At 46.1% G+C, this 12,810-nt stretch overlaps 1 protein-coding gene across 1 annotated transcript; it reads right to left on the reverse strand.

The window, feature by feature from the left end:
- Positions 1-1,577: 1,577 nt before the first annotated feature.
- Positions 1,578-11,887, reverse strand: LOC103768750 (alpha-protein kinase 2-like). The gene is made up of 5 exons (XM_008935904.1): positions 11,623-11,887; positions 11,411-11,499; positions 10,865-11,082; positions 8,962-9,010; positions 1,578-2,012 (listed from the first exon to the last, which is right to left on the reverse strand). The coding sequence occupies exons 1-5, from the start codon at positions 11,875-11,877 to the stop codon at positions 1,778-1,780; spliced, it is 846 nt and encodes a 281-aa protein (XP_008934152.1). The 5' UTR covers positions 11,878-11,887; the 3' UTR covers positions 1,578-1,777.
- Positions 11,888-12,810: the final 923 nt, after the last annotated feature.

Genomic DNA, 12,810 nt, shown 5'->3' on the forward strand with positions numbered 1-12,810 from the left:
TGCCCCTGCCCAACCCAGTGCTTCCAGCTGCAACACGACAGAGCGCCCGATAAGCCCCATTCCCATCACCTTCCCTTCCCACCAACACTACCCAGAACAATTTAATAGATCTGATTTTACAGGGACTACAATACCATCCTGATTTCTGCAATACCATTTGGTAGCTGGTCTCCACCTAAGTTTGCAGAAAAGCATTAAAAACTCAGATGCATCAGAGCAACTCTGAAGAACTTCATCCCATGTAAGAGGAGGAACTGAAAATGCAGATGTCTGTCTGACACAGCTTCCTTTTCACTCAATGCAGAGATCTAAGCACTTTTTTGGCACACTTGATCTAAACTATACCAAATGTTTGTCTTTCAGATGGCCCACACTTTGCTCTCAAGTCCATTGAGAAGACCTCCATTAGCCATAAAGGAAGCCCCGGATGACAAGCCTGGATGTTGCATCTACACTGCAGTCAGGTGAGTTCTGTCCCCATTGCCAGCTAGTCCCCAGCAGTTTCTCTGTTAATTGGCACCCACGCTTATCAATACAAAGCAGAAGCTACCTGAATTGCTTTTATCCTCCTCGGGACTGAGGGGGCTCTTACACATGGGTATTGGTTTCTGGCACCACCCCTTATTTAGCAATCACAGAGGCATAAGAAGCCTGATGATGACCAGTGCTTGTCCTCTGTGTTGGCACTGCAGGTTGGGTTTTCAGGTGCCACCCCCAGTAAACTCACTGCAGTCCTCTGACAGGCACAGTTCCCTCCCCGGGCTGCAGATCTCCACAGCAGCTACCCCGGAGCTTAGTGGAGCTCAGTATCTTTTTGAAGTTCTGTTCCTGCCTAAGCACTGCAGATGAATCATGACTCTTTAGTGGACAGGTACTGCACCAGGGCACCTGTCATGTCCCTGCAAAAAAACAACTCTATGCTCCACAGAAAAGTCACTCTACTTATTCTAGTTGAAAATGCCACCAGGTGCTGGAATCCCCTCTGTGAGTAACGGTCCCTCTCAGGTGGCAGCTGCTGGGCAACACGCCGACTCCACACCTCTGTCCTGCAACAGGACTGCTGTGAGCACAACAGGACCGTGCCACGGAGGTAACTGTAGATTCAAGGAAGCTTGTATGGAAAGCAAGGAATTCTGAGGGGAATAACACGAGTTGCCCATCTTTAAGATGATGACATCGCTCTGTGAGGACCTTAAAGATGCCAGCTTATTTTGTAGGGGGCAGAAGACAGATATGTACAATCTGAATGGCTGTGTCTTGTATTAAAAGACATGTAAGTGAGAGAAAAAAATACATGAAGAGGATTATAGTAGGATTATAATATGCAATAATCTGGGAAAGAAAACAATTCTTCTATAGCAGCCTGGGCAACAATACTGTGCAAAACTTTTACTAAGTGGCATCTTAATTATACTGATGGTTATGTAACAGCTGAACCCACAGGGTCACAGGCACACAGAAGAGAAGATGTTCTCCAGGGACCTGAGTACACACTCAGTGTCCAAGACTCAACACATGCAGTTACCAAAACACAGAAGGGTTGTAAGGAAATCCAGGCAGGTGGCTTCGACGGTCTTCAAAACCTTGGCCCTGTGTTAAATCTCAGGTACCGAGACCACAGAATCAGCTCCTCTCTTTGCTGCTGGTATCAGCATCAGGATGACTTCACAATGATGTCATAAGGCAAAAGCCTAAAGCTGTCCCCTCACCAGGTCTTTGGTGCCTACCACTGCCATATATCCTCGAGAGGAGTTTTCACAGGATGGGACAGTGCAACTCAGTGCTCTGAAGAAATGAAGTCTCTAGGTTCTCTTGCTTTCTTGGGCACTGTTTTCTTTATAGTCGATGAGTTTGGTAGATTTTTGCTTTTCATGGATGTTGCTTTCCTCTGTTTTTGATGAGTGGTTCGCAGAGATTTCAGCCCCAGCATCTCACAGTATTTATTGCACTGGTGGAGAGCTCTGAACTGCTCAATGAAGGAAGTCGAGCAGTTGCCTTTAAAACCCTTGTATCTGTAGCAACAAAGAAAAAAGAAAGCCAAATGGGACTTCAAGATTCATTTGCAGCACAAGGGAGGCAGAGTATGACTGCTGACTCATAAGCAAGTTGAAAACATGAAGCAAGTCTCTTCCACCCATGCTGTTTTGAGAACTAAATGTCACAGAAAATCAAACTGAGCCACTGAGAGGTGAAGGAAACCAGGTGATAAACAGTGACAGAAGAGGGAAAAGGGTTAAAGAGGCATAGTTCTGTGGTCTGTGTCCTGGGTACTGTTTTTCATTTCATGGAGATGGGAATGTAATTGTCTGCTGGCTAACTTTGTCTCAGTAACACATACATGAAATCCCGTCTGTGTTCAGCACCAAGAACGGTGCCAGTGGAGGACAGCTGCCTCCACTTAGCTCTAACTGTCCTGACTTGCATCTCTAGCGTTCCTCCTCTTGAGAAGAAATAGAAAAGTTGAAACCTCAGGCTCACTGCTGTCCTAGAACCAGTAATTCCACCTAGGAGGTATGAAATCCCTTTGGTGGATAATGCAAACCTGAATGTTTCTCTAGTGCATCCGAAAGGTTATATTTATTGCTTCCTCAGGCACATACCAGGACGGTGATACATACTGGCAGTCCCCCTTACAGCCTAAAAAAGTCATCCATACATTTTGCTGTTGCTTTTAAACACTGTCACACTTGCCCACCCATGGAGGAGGGATCCCAAAGGATTTCAGACAAGCTGTTGCAGCCACGATGATGAAGACTTTGCAGGTGAACAACCATAATCTTCTCAGGAATTAAATTATTGCTGGTGGTTAACTTCAATAAAATAACTATTTTGGAGTTCAACTATCTGATCATAAATATTTAGGAATACTTTTTGTCTTCTCATACCAATATTTTTTTCTCAGAATCTTCTTCAAAATCAGAGGTTTTGAATGTTAAATATGTATTCCAACAAAATAAAGCTCCAAATGTATTTTACTATTATTTGCCATGTGAAGCTGTTCATACCAGACAAAGTTACCCTCTAAATTAATTAGGCAGTAAGCCTCCCCTGCTCTAGAGCAACAACTCAGCTATGAACAGCCAGATGAACTGCAAAGGGTTTGGCAGTTTTTTTTCCCCTCCTCTCCAAGTAAGTTATGTGCTTGTTTACCCAAAGGGAGTCTAAGAGGAGTGCCACTGTTACTTCAGGACTATACTCTGGAGCTCAGCAAGATAATGAACTGTTCTCTTGCTCCTTTAGGGAAATAATAGACTTGAGACTTTACACTGCAGCTCCTTCACTAGAGCCAACAGGTGTGTGCTCCAGACACATCAGCAGAAGGTGTTCTTCAGGCAAACAGGTCTCTGCTCAGCAAGAAGATCTCTTATAACAAGCATTGATCCTGACGCCAGAAACTGGAGTCTTGGCACTGCCAGCAAAGAAACAAAACCTAGCCCAAAATATTTTGATTATTTATCTTGACTATTCAATTAACCACTGGGTCTTTCCAGTGAGCACCAGTGGCAACAGCAGCTGCTGCTAGAGCACCTTCCACCGTCGGGTGAGGCGGGGAGGGTGCTGCAGCAGCGTGGGATAGAGAGAGATGATGAGGCTCTGCACAGACAGCCCTCGGCCAGCACCTGCCTCCTCAGCTCCCTGAAATTCTCTGTCTCTGCTGAGGGACTGACTCAGAGGCCTCCTTGCTATTGTGCTTTGTGCAGGTGTGTTCTGGCAGGAATATTAATGATAAGTAACCTCCAGGGCTATCAATTAGGTGAGAAGTTTCACTGCATTGCATGCTGACTGTTTTAATTTGTGGCTGCAAAATGACCATTCACTCTTCCTCTTACTTTCATTCTTTTATTTCCTCAGAGGCCATTTTGTTACAGCTGAAGAAAATCTCTTCATGTGTTTTTCTTATGCTACAAAATTCTGATAATACTAATTTCTTTCTAAAAGTACTCTTGGAATGAAAAAGTTGAGCTAAAGAAGTCCAGTTTTCTCATGAAGTACGTAGATGTCTGTCTAAATAGCTTTCCTGTCTGTATTTGGTTATTTCCCAATTTCTGTGTGTTGTTGAATGAACATCTAAGCATCAGAAACAGCAGCATTTGCTCAGACATTGCTATGAGCAAGAGATCCTTTAAATGAACAGTTGAATGCTCTGCTAACTAACTTCAGCTTTAGAATTCAACAAATGCCAGAAAATTTGCAGTAAAAGCATAAATATCCTGTGAACAAGAGACAGAACATTTCTACTAAAAACACATGAATATTTTATTTCACTAGCTTTCTTCCTAAATCAATCCATCTTCCTTTCCCTTTGCTTAGAACAGGTTTGCTCTCGATCTCGTGGCTAACACTCCCCGACCGTTTGGGAGGTGAGAGGCACAGATGAGCCTGGTCTGGCTCTGCAGTGGGCAGACAGCCCCACAGCAGGCCACAGAAACCCTCATCTGCAGATGTGAGACCCCATTCTGCACCAGAGCTCTCCCAGCCAGTTGCTGTTTGTCAGTCACTGCTCCCACAGAGCCCCCTGTGCACCTCCAGGCTGCAGCACTCCTGGGCAGAGCCAGTGACCAGAGCTCTGCTCTGATTTGGCAGGGCTGTGAGCCTGACTCAGAGCATCCCGTGCTGCTGCAGCCCACACCATGTGGCACTGGGGAAGGTCTCCATCACTGGGGGGCTTCTCCACTGTACAGACCCCATCGCTCTCATCTGTTTTGTGTTCAGTAACACCAAGCTACTGGCCCTTCCAAGTCTCACAAAACAGGACTCTGCTACTCTGCACAGCACATGCTGTTCATTCACTGACTAGATCACTGACAAATAAAACCCGGACAGAATTCCATCTCCCAGACCTGACAGTTGGGGGTTGGCCCAAAGCAAACCTTCCTTAGATGTGAAAGGGGAATGCTGGATTCGTACCCGGGCTGAACCCCCCAGGGCCTCCTGCTGCCCCGCTGAGCAGAACTGGCTTTGTGGACGCCCTGGCACCTCCCGCCCCTCGCGTGGCACAGGGCACCGCCGGCAGCCAGGGGCCACCCTGTACCCGCCCCTTCCGCTGGGCCCTGCCCACACCCGGGTGACCCTGGGCACCCCTGCACAGCCCCTGCGCTGGCTCACCCTCTGCGCTCAGCAGCCAGGCACCCTGCTGCACCAGTCCCTGTCCCAGGGAGTGGCGGGGGCCCCGCCCGCCCCCGGGCCCCCCCACAAGGGGCTGCGGTTCCCGGTTGGGCTTCGCCCTCTACTGACGGAACCTGTGCTGCAGCTGCTCCAGCACACGGCAGAAAGGACCTTCCACCTGCACTCCCTCCCCTTCCAATTCGCAGGAAAAACGGGTAGACAAAGGATAAAGAAGAGTGTTAACTGGTGAAAACATCAGTCTCTCCATAGCCTCTACTGGAAGGAGGGGAAAGATGAAGCCAGAGGATACATAAATGCTCACCAGAAAATCACAGAATCAGAGGAAGCTTTCAGTTGGAGGGGAGCTCAAAAGGTCATCTAGTCCAATCCCATGGAGTGAGCAGGAACAGCTGCAACTAGAGCAGGTTGCTCAGAGCCCCATCAAGCCTGACCTTGAATGTCTCCAGGGATGGGGCATCAACCACCTCTCTGGACAGCTTGTGCTAGTGTCTTACCACCCTCATAGTAAAGAACTTTAACAAGTAAAGAACAAATGTTTGTTCATATTTGGAATGTGAGTCTGGACCTCCCCAAAAAATCATTAATAGCAATAAGCAATGCAGAAGACAGGTACAAAATTTTAATATAGGCTGTTTCTTGATTTACAAGAAACACTGGGAGATAAATAATGGTTGTGAATAATTCAAAACAGTGCTATACAGCTTGGGGAAATGCATCAAAATCAATTTGTACTATGACATTAGATTATTTGAAAGCTTGACAGCACTATGAGCATTACAGGGGTGGGGGAGACAAGAGGTTTTTTTCAGGTTTTTTTTTCCCCCTGATACAAGTTTAATCTTAGAGTGAACTTATATTTAATTTACATTCCAACCAGGAACAATATAGAATCACAGAATCATAAAGGTTGGAAAAGGCCTCTGAGGTCATCAAGTCCAACCATCAACCCAACACTACCATGGCCACTAAACCACCTCCTGAAGTGCCATGTCTACACATGAACCCCTCCAGGGATGGGGACTCCAGCACCTCCCTGGGCAGCCTGGGCCAAGGCTTCACCACTCTGCCAGGGAAGAAATTCTGCCTCATACCCAGTTGAAACCTCCCCTGGCACAACTTAACCCCATCTCCTCTCGTCCTATCGCTGGTTCCTTGGGAGGAGAGACCAACACCCACCTCACCACAACCTCCTTTAGGGAGTTGCAGAGAGCAGTTAAGACTCCCTCCAGCCTCCTCTTCTCCAGACTAAACACCCCCATGTCTCTCAGCTGCTCCTCACCAGCCATGTTCCCCAGGCCCTTCACCAGCTTCATTGCCCTTCTCTGCACCCCCTCCAGAAGCTCAATGTCTTTCTCCTACTGCGGTGCCCAAAACTGACCTCAGTACTCAGTCTGTGGTCTCACCAGTGCCAAATGCAGGGGAACAATCACTTCCCTAGTCCTGCTGGACACAGTGTTTTTGATATGGACCAGGATGCTGGTGGCCTCCATCACAGACCACAGAAGCATCTCCTAAGGATACTCTTGGTTTGCCTTGATGTGATTGGCCCAGGCTTAGACGAATTGGAGGCAGAGGACCTGTCTGTCATCAGTGAGGTCACTACCTCTGCAAAGTGTGGCTGAGGAAACTGAGAATTTCTATAGGCAATTACAACAAATAATCAGCTTTGTATCCTCTCTAACAATGATGTCCATATCAGAACAGTGCCGTACTATAATTTTCAGTGAAGTAGGACTATGTATGTTCTCCCAAACACGTGAGGTAGACGCCCTCTCACCAGCACGGCTGCACACTACCCAAAGCACCAACAGCCAGTAATACACATTAATTCTGCATACTTGCTTGCTTACAACATCCAGGTCTGTGGAATTAAAAATCAAACTGCAGGAATTAATGAAGAGTTGTCCTTTCTGAGAAAGAAGCATGGAAGAAAAATACAGGGCCAGGAAAAATCTGTTGCCTTCTAGCAATATCATTAGCTAAATGAGAAACAAAATGATACTTAGCATTTTTAAGAGGTCGTTTATGAGGGGAAATTATACGCCCTTATAAGTGACTGAGGAGATTCTTACTGCAGCTTGCACTGTGTACTTATTTTCTGTCTCCACCTCCCTCCTCCCTAGTCCAGCATGTGTTTTTATAGGATGAATTTCCCACAGTGAGCTGAACAACAACAGTCATTAAAGTATTCCTGTAAATCTTCTGACTCCAGAGAACAGTGTTGCCAAAATAAAATTTTTATGACCTGTTCTATAACAGGATGATGCAACTTCATTTCAACTGGTTTCACTTTGGACCCACAGCTAAAAGAGCAAATCAGTGTAAGTTTTGAAGGGATGCCAGCCTGCAAATGTTAAGGATTTTCCCAGAATGTTCTGGGGTCAAAGTTTCAATAATTTAAAATGTATTGTGAGTTTTTTTCCTGCAACCTAAGTATACAGACAAGCTCCCATTTACTATAAAGACTGAATATATGTGATCAGAACTTCCTTTCCCTTTTAGTCTCTCAAAAGAGTATGAATTTAAAGCACTAGTCACAGACATTTACCCCCCATTCCCTTCCCTCTTCCAGCAGCTAGCTGGTTTCCACGGCTGCCTACACTGCCTGTTCCTACCAACAGCTCTTCTGGCCTGTGGTATAGCTAGAAGATTTAATAAAATAAACTTAAGAGAAGGGGAAGGAAGTTAGAACACTAAAGGCCTACATCTTTGCACACACTCTGAAGTGTCCCAAAAGACCTGAAGCCACTACAAAACTATGAGAAAACAGGCCTCTAAATATTACTAGCAGATATTTTATTATCACTGAGAATTACTGGTTTTGGGAGAGAAGGGGAAGACACACCATCAGATCCCTTACCACATTTCTGTCAGGGCAGAGCCTACACCAAGCTGAGCAGACACCTTCCCTCGGACCACGCAGCTGACAAGAACACGGGCACAGGAGAGGCTTATGGTCACTGCCTGCTGCAGGAGGAAAAACTAACCCACAGAGTTCTAAACCAAGAAAAGAGTCTTTCTAAAAGCTTGCGTCATAAATACATAGTCTAAAGCTTTGGTGCTTTTGCTGGCTGCAAGAGGGATCTCAGCTGGGTTCTCTCATGAGGTATCTGCTCCAGCCCTTTAAATTCCTAGCAAAAAGAGCAATACAAATCTTGGCTCCTTTCAGGGCATCTTCTTCCCTAGGTCCCACAGTAGACATCCTCTCTTTCTCCAGGGGAAGACTAGGAGGGGAGAAGGGTCACCTCAGCTCCTGGCAGCAGGATCTAGTAGTAGGGCTAGACAGGTATAAGTGCTTGTACTGGAATTTTCTAGGGCAGGTGTTAGTGAGTGCAAACCCAGCGGGAGCCCTGGCTCCAACAGCATCTGGGCTTCAGCTATTTCCTCCATGGTCAGCAGCTCCTGACAGAACAAAACCCAGGGCTTTCACTGTGCCCCAAGGCTGGAGCCAGGGCTGGCCCTGCATTTTCAGCCCTACCTTCCTCCAGCTGGTGTACCTCCACGTGAAGTGCATTACTTGCTTGTAAGTCACCACAGATACTGATTTCACCCATGAAATGCCCTTTGAATAAACCTATTTTAAGGGATGCATGAAGAAAAAGCAAAGCCCAATCTACAGTGTAGCTCCATCCTTTTAGAACAAAATAAACCTGTTTCACTTATAGGCAGGCTCCATAAATATGAACAAAAATAAGTTAAGAGTCAGATGAGGGTTGTTTTCTTCCCAAGTTAAAGCCAGAACAGATTTCCAGTGCACCCTCCCCACCACATTCACCCGTGAGGAGACTGGTGTGTAAAGCAAAGCCATGCACTGAGAAATCATTCTCCACTCACCCTTTGGCCAGCGTTGCTATGCCAACGTCAGTTAACTTCATTCCTACACCTACAAGGCAGCAAGCAAACAGAAAGCTTATGTTACACTAAAATTTCTAGGAATATGTTCAGATTCAACAGTACCATATGCAGAGGCACGAAATATTATTTACTGATCCACATTTTTTATTTTGATGATTTGTCACCATTTTTTCCAAATGTTTTAAGGTCCCCTGCTCAGAAAGCAGCTGTCTGTGCTCTCTGTCCCTGGCAGCTCCCAGACCTCAGCCTCCTGCAGGCAGTTCACAGCTGGCAAGGGGATCAGTAGAGCCCAACTGCCCCCAGTGCCAGACAGAGGGGGGGCAGGGGTGAGGGGTGACACTCTCGTGTCAGCATTGTCAGAAACACAGAAGATCTTTGCTTATGCACCTGCCCTGAGAGGTGCAGATTCATCCGTGGGGCTTGTGGGTTTGATGCTTTGTGAACTTGGGCTACAGCATTTACCAGCACCGACTGCCTATTTGCTTTGTCAACCAAGTATCAATAGGTCAGTCAACCTCATTTTTACTTCTTCAGTGATTTTACTTCTTTCTCATTCAGTATTTCAAAAAAAAAATTGGGGGTTTCAACCTGTCTCTTTGTTGACTTGTTTATAGGCAAAATCCAGTCCTGCACTGCACATTTCTTTTCTATACTGGAAGATGATGGTCTCAAGACCATTTTCCTTGGGAAATACCCTCAGAAATCTCAGCTGCTATGGGTCAAAAATGCAGCCTAGACACTTAAATGAGAAGATGATCAGAGAAGAACTATGTTTCTCTTCAACAGCAGCAGGGCTATTGTCCTTTGTGGCTGCAATTACAGAGGCTCAAATACCACTTCTGCTGTTGTGCTTCCCTGGAGCTAGGATTTTGTTCTTCCTCCTCCCTTTAAATTACTTCAGGGGTCTTATTTAGACGTCTTGTTGCTAATTTTACTGCCTTCTCTTATTAAAGAATAAGGGATATTTCAGAAGATTCTACCTTTTCCTGGTTTTCTTTAACAAAGGTCTGTCTTTCTCTGTTTCAAACACATCAGTGCATACTGTGTGGGCTACAGGGCCAGCAGCCAGGAGGAGTCACACCCATAGAAGCACAAGGGCAATGTTTAGCCAGTGTGAGGAAATTTCTTCACCATTCTGTTTTTTCTGAAGGACCATGTTTCTTCAAACCTAGCCAGGACCTGAATGTGGAGCATTCTGCTCTTGAGAGATTGCTGGTAAGTATTTAAACACAAGAAAAAGTGAAGGGCTGGGATGTTCCACTGCAGCCTTCAACTCACAAGACATTCCATTAACCTCGGGGGGAGGTGAGACAATAAGCCAGACCTAACTGACAGTGATGTCCTGATGGACTAAGGGGGCATGCAGAAGAACAACTCTCCTGTTAGGAGCATGAGATTTGTTTTTCCTTTTACAAACTGTTTTCTTTCAAGATGACAAGCTAGATAAAAATTCCCTTTCTCTGCTAATTAGATAGACATCACAATACTGCGTAAGTTAATACATGTTAACCCCTGCTGCCACAGCAGGTGATTAATTAATGTCTTTCTGTTCCCTCAGGTAACACACAAATGAACACAGTGCACTTAAAAGAGGCTAGAAAATGAAATACCCTAACTCTCTCCCCTGTATTTTATCCTGACCTGCATGTGATGCTGTATAAAACAGGCCCAGGCCCAGGGCACTGCCCACACCTGGAGATGACTCTGCCCACTGCAGGGCTACGGAAGGAGCACATGCAGCACTGCCAACAGCACGCAGCAGCCGGGAGGAACCCTGCTCAGAACTCAGTCTCTGGAAGCTCTGCAGTTACGGGACTGCCTGCAGCGGTACCAGCCTGTGCCAGGGGAAAGCCAGTGCAATGCCTCCACTCTGACAACTCACCTTGCAGGTCAGTGACAAGCAAGTCTCCATTGGTCTTCTCATACACCCAGTGCTGGAAGGTGCAACACTTCTGTCCAGCCTCTGAGTCTCTTCTCAGGAAATTTACTTCCTTGCCATCCTTGACAGAGTATTTCACAAATTCCCCAACCAGCTCCTCCTCCACTGTCGCATAGGGGATGTTATTAGCAGGGCGATGGACAAGGAAAATAGGAATAATCCTGAAACCAAGGGAAGAAAACTAATAAAACTCAGAGTTCTGTCAGTGAAGGAGTAATTTTTTTTATATTATTAACATAAAAAATATTGTATTTTAATACTAATAAAATCCTCTAATTCTATACCAAAATCACCTTTTTGCCTGCTACTTACTGTCTTTACTCCTTATCATGCTTCTCTAATGGGAATGGAATCTCTCTCACCATCTTAATACTCCATATTATTTAGGTCATGACTCAGCTCTAACAGTCAGTGGCCAGCTATGGCACAAGACAATATATATACATATGTGTCTATGTATATAAAAAAAGAAAATACATATATACTCACTCTGGTACCTCCCCAAAGCCTTCCAAGGGTTCAGCTTCAGCTGCATATATCTTGGCATACTCTCTCGCAGTGTTTTGGACATAGCACTCCTGCATTACAAACAGATATGCTTGTGGAGTACCACTCAAAGCATTGAACAGACCATCTGTTTGAATATTTGCAAGGCAGCTCTTCCCCACAACTCTTGCTTTTGAAGGACAGGGGAAGCTCACCTGCAGTGCTAGCTTGTAGTTCTTTTGGACGAGCTCATCCTTGCTCCTGGTGCCATAGGTGATGGCGTTGTGCACCTTGAGGACGCAGGAGTGGCCGGGGCCGAACACGGGCACGAGCCCCCGCACCACTCTGCTCCGGAAGGCTTTCCGGTGCATGCCTTCCCCAAAGTGAAGCTCTTCTGTAGCTATGACTCCATGCAGGTTCCCGCCAAAATAGCTGTCACTGATGAAATCTTCTCTGAACATCAGCTGCATGAATTCAATTTCTTCCACACCTGAAAAACAGCGCCGCTCGTTCGGCACCACGTCCTCCTGCGGGCACGGGGCAGGGCCGGGCGCGGGGCAGCGAGCACGGCTCCCCACAGAGCACTGAAGGAAAGGCCCCGAGGGAACAGAACACTTGGGCTCTGGTGTTAACGTGGGGCTGGGACACCAGCCAGCGTGGAGAAAAGGTGCCAGTTCAGGTTCGTAAGGACAGAATGCTGAGGGTGGGTAGCAAACAAAAAATAAAGGTAGAGATCACAAAAGCTGTTTTAAAAATTCTTAGAGGAGTCGTAAACTGGAACTTGAAATGAATGTGAAGTCAGCCAAGCTGACTGTGTGGCACTGAGGGAACACAGAGATCCTGCCAACTCGGCTTCTCTGGGAAGATGGCAACAGCACTAAAGCTAACGGGCAGCAGCGCAGTAGACACGAATTTTGAAGTGGAACACTGCTGTGCCCAGTGAGCTCAGAGCACACTCTTCTGAAGCTGGCCTGCCATTTCAGAAAAGCCAGACACTGCTGGCACAACCAGAGCTTGGTTTAGCTTTTAGCTTGGAATGTTTTCTGGGAAACATTCTGCCAAGGTGTCTGTGGAGGCACTCAGCTGCGAGAGCTGTCCCTCCCTGCCCAGTATGACCGTGATGGAAATACACCTTCCCCAGCACCAGCCCCAGTGCTGCACACTGGCACCTGGAACTGTTTCTTTGCACCCACTTACAAACAGGTTCAGTAGCAAAGGCAGAAAGACACAAGAAGATGTCAATTTCATTGCTTTTGAATAAGAACCACCTTTCTGAAAATGACCACGTCAGTTTCAATGGAAAAGTAAATAAATAAATTTTAGTGATCTTCATATTCAGAAGTTGTTACAATAATATTTCTCTTATCTCCCTCACCATGGATTTTAAAGGTACCAGTAACATA

The sequence above is a fragment of the Merops nubicus genome, unplaced genomic scaffold (genome assembly GCF_000691845.1).
Source record: "Merops nubicus isolate BGI_N331 unplaced genomic scaffold, ASM69184v1 scaffold35842, whole genome shotgun sequence".
In the NCBI taxonomy this organism is placed as follows: domain Eukaryota; kingdom Metazoa; phylum Chordata; class Aves; order Coraciiformes; family Meropidae; genus Merops; species Merops nubicus.

Excerpts from the sequence above, each read along its gene's own strand:
- LOC103768750 (XM_008935904.1), bottom strand. The coding sequence starts at position 11,877 with ATGCAGCTGATGTTCAGAGAAGATTTCATCAGTGACAGCTATTTTGGC. Across the intron at positions 11,500-11,622 it reads ACTACAAGCTAGCACTGCAG|GAGTGCTATGTCCAAAACAC; the intron begins GTGAGCTTCCCC and ends TTTGTAATGCAG. Across the intron at positions 2,013-8,961 it reads ATAGCAACGCTGGCCAAAGG|ATACAAGGGTTTTAAAGGCA; the intron begins GTGAGTGGAGAA and ends TTGTTGCTACAG.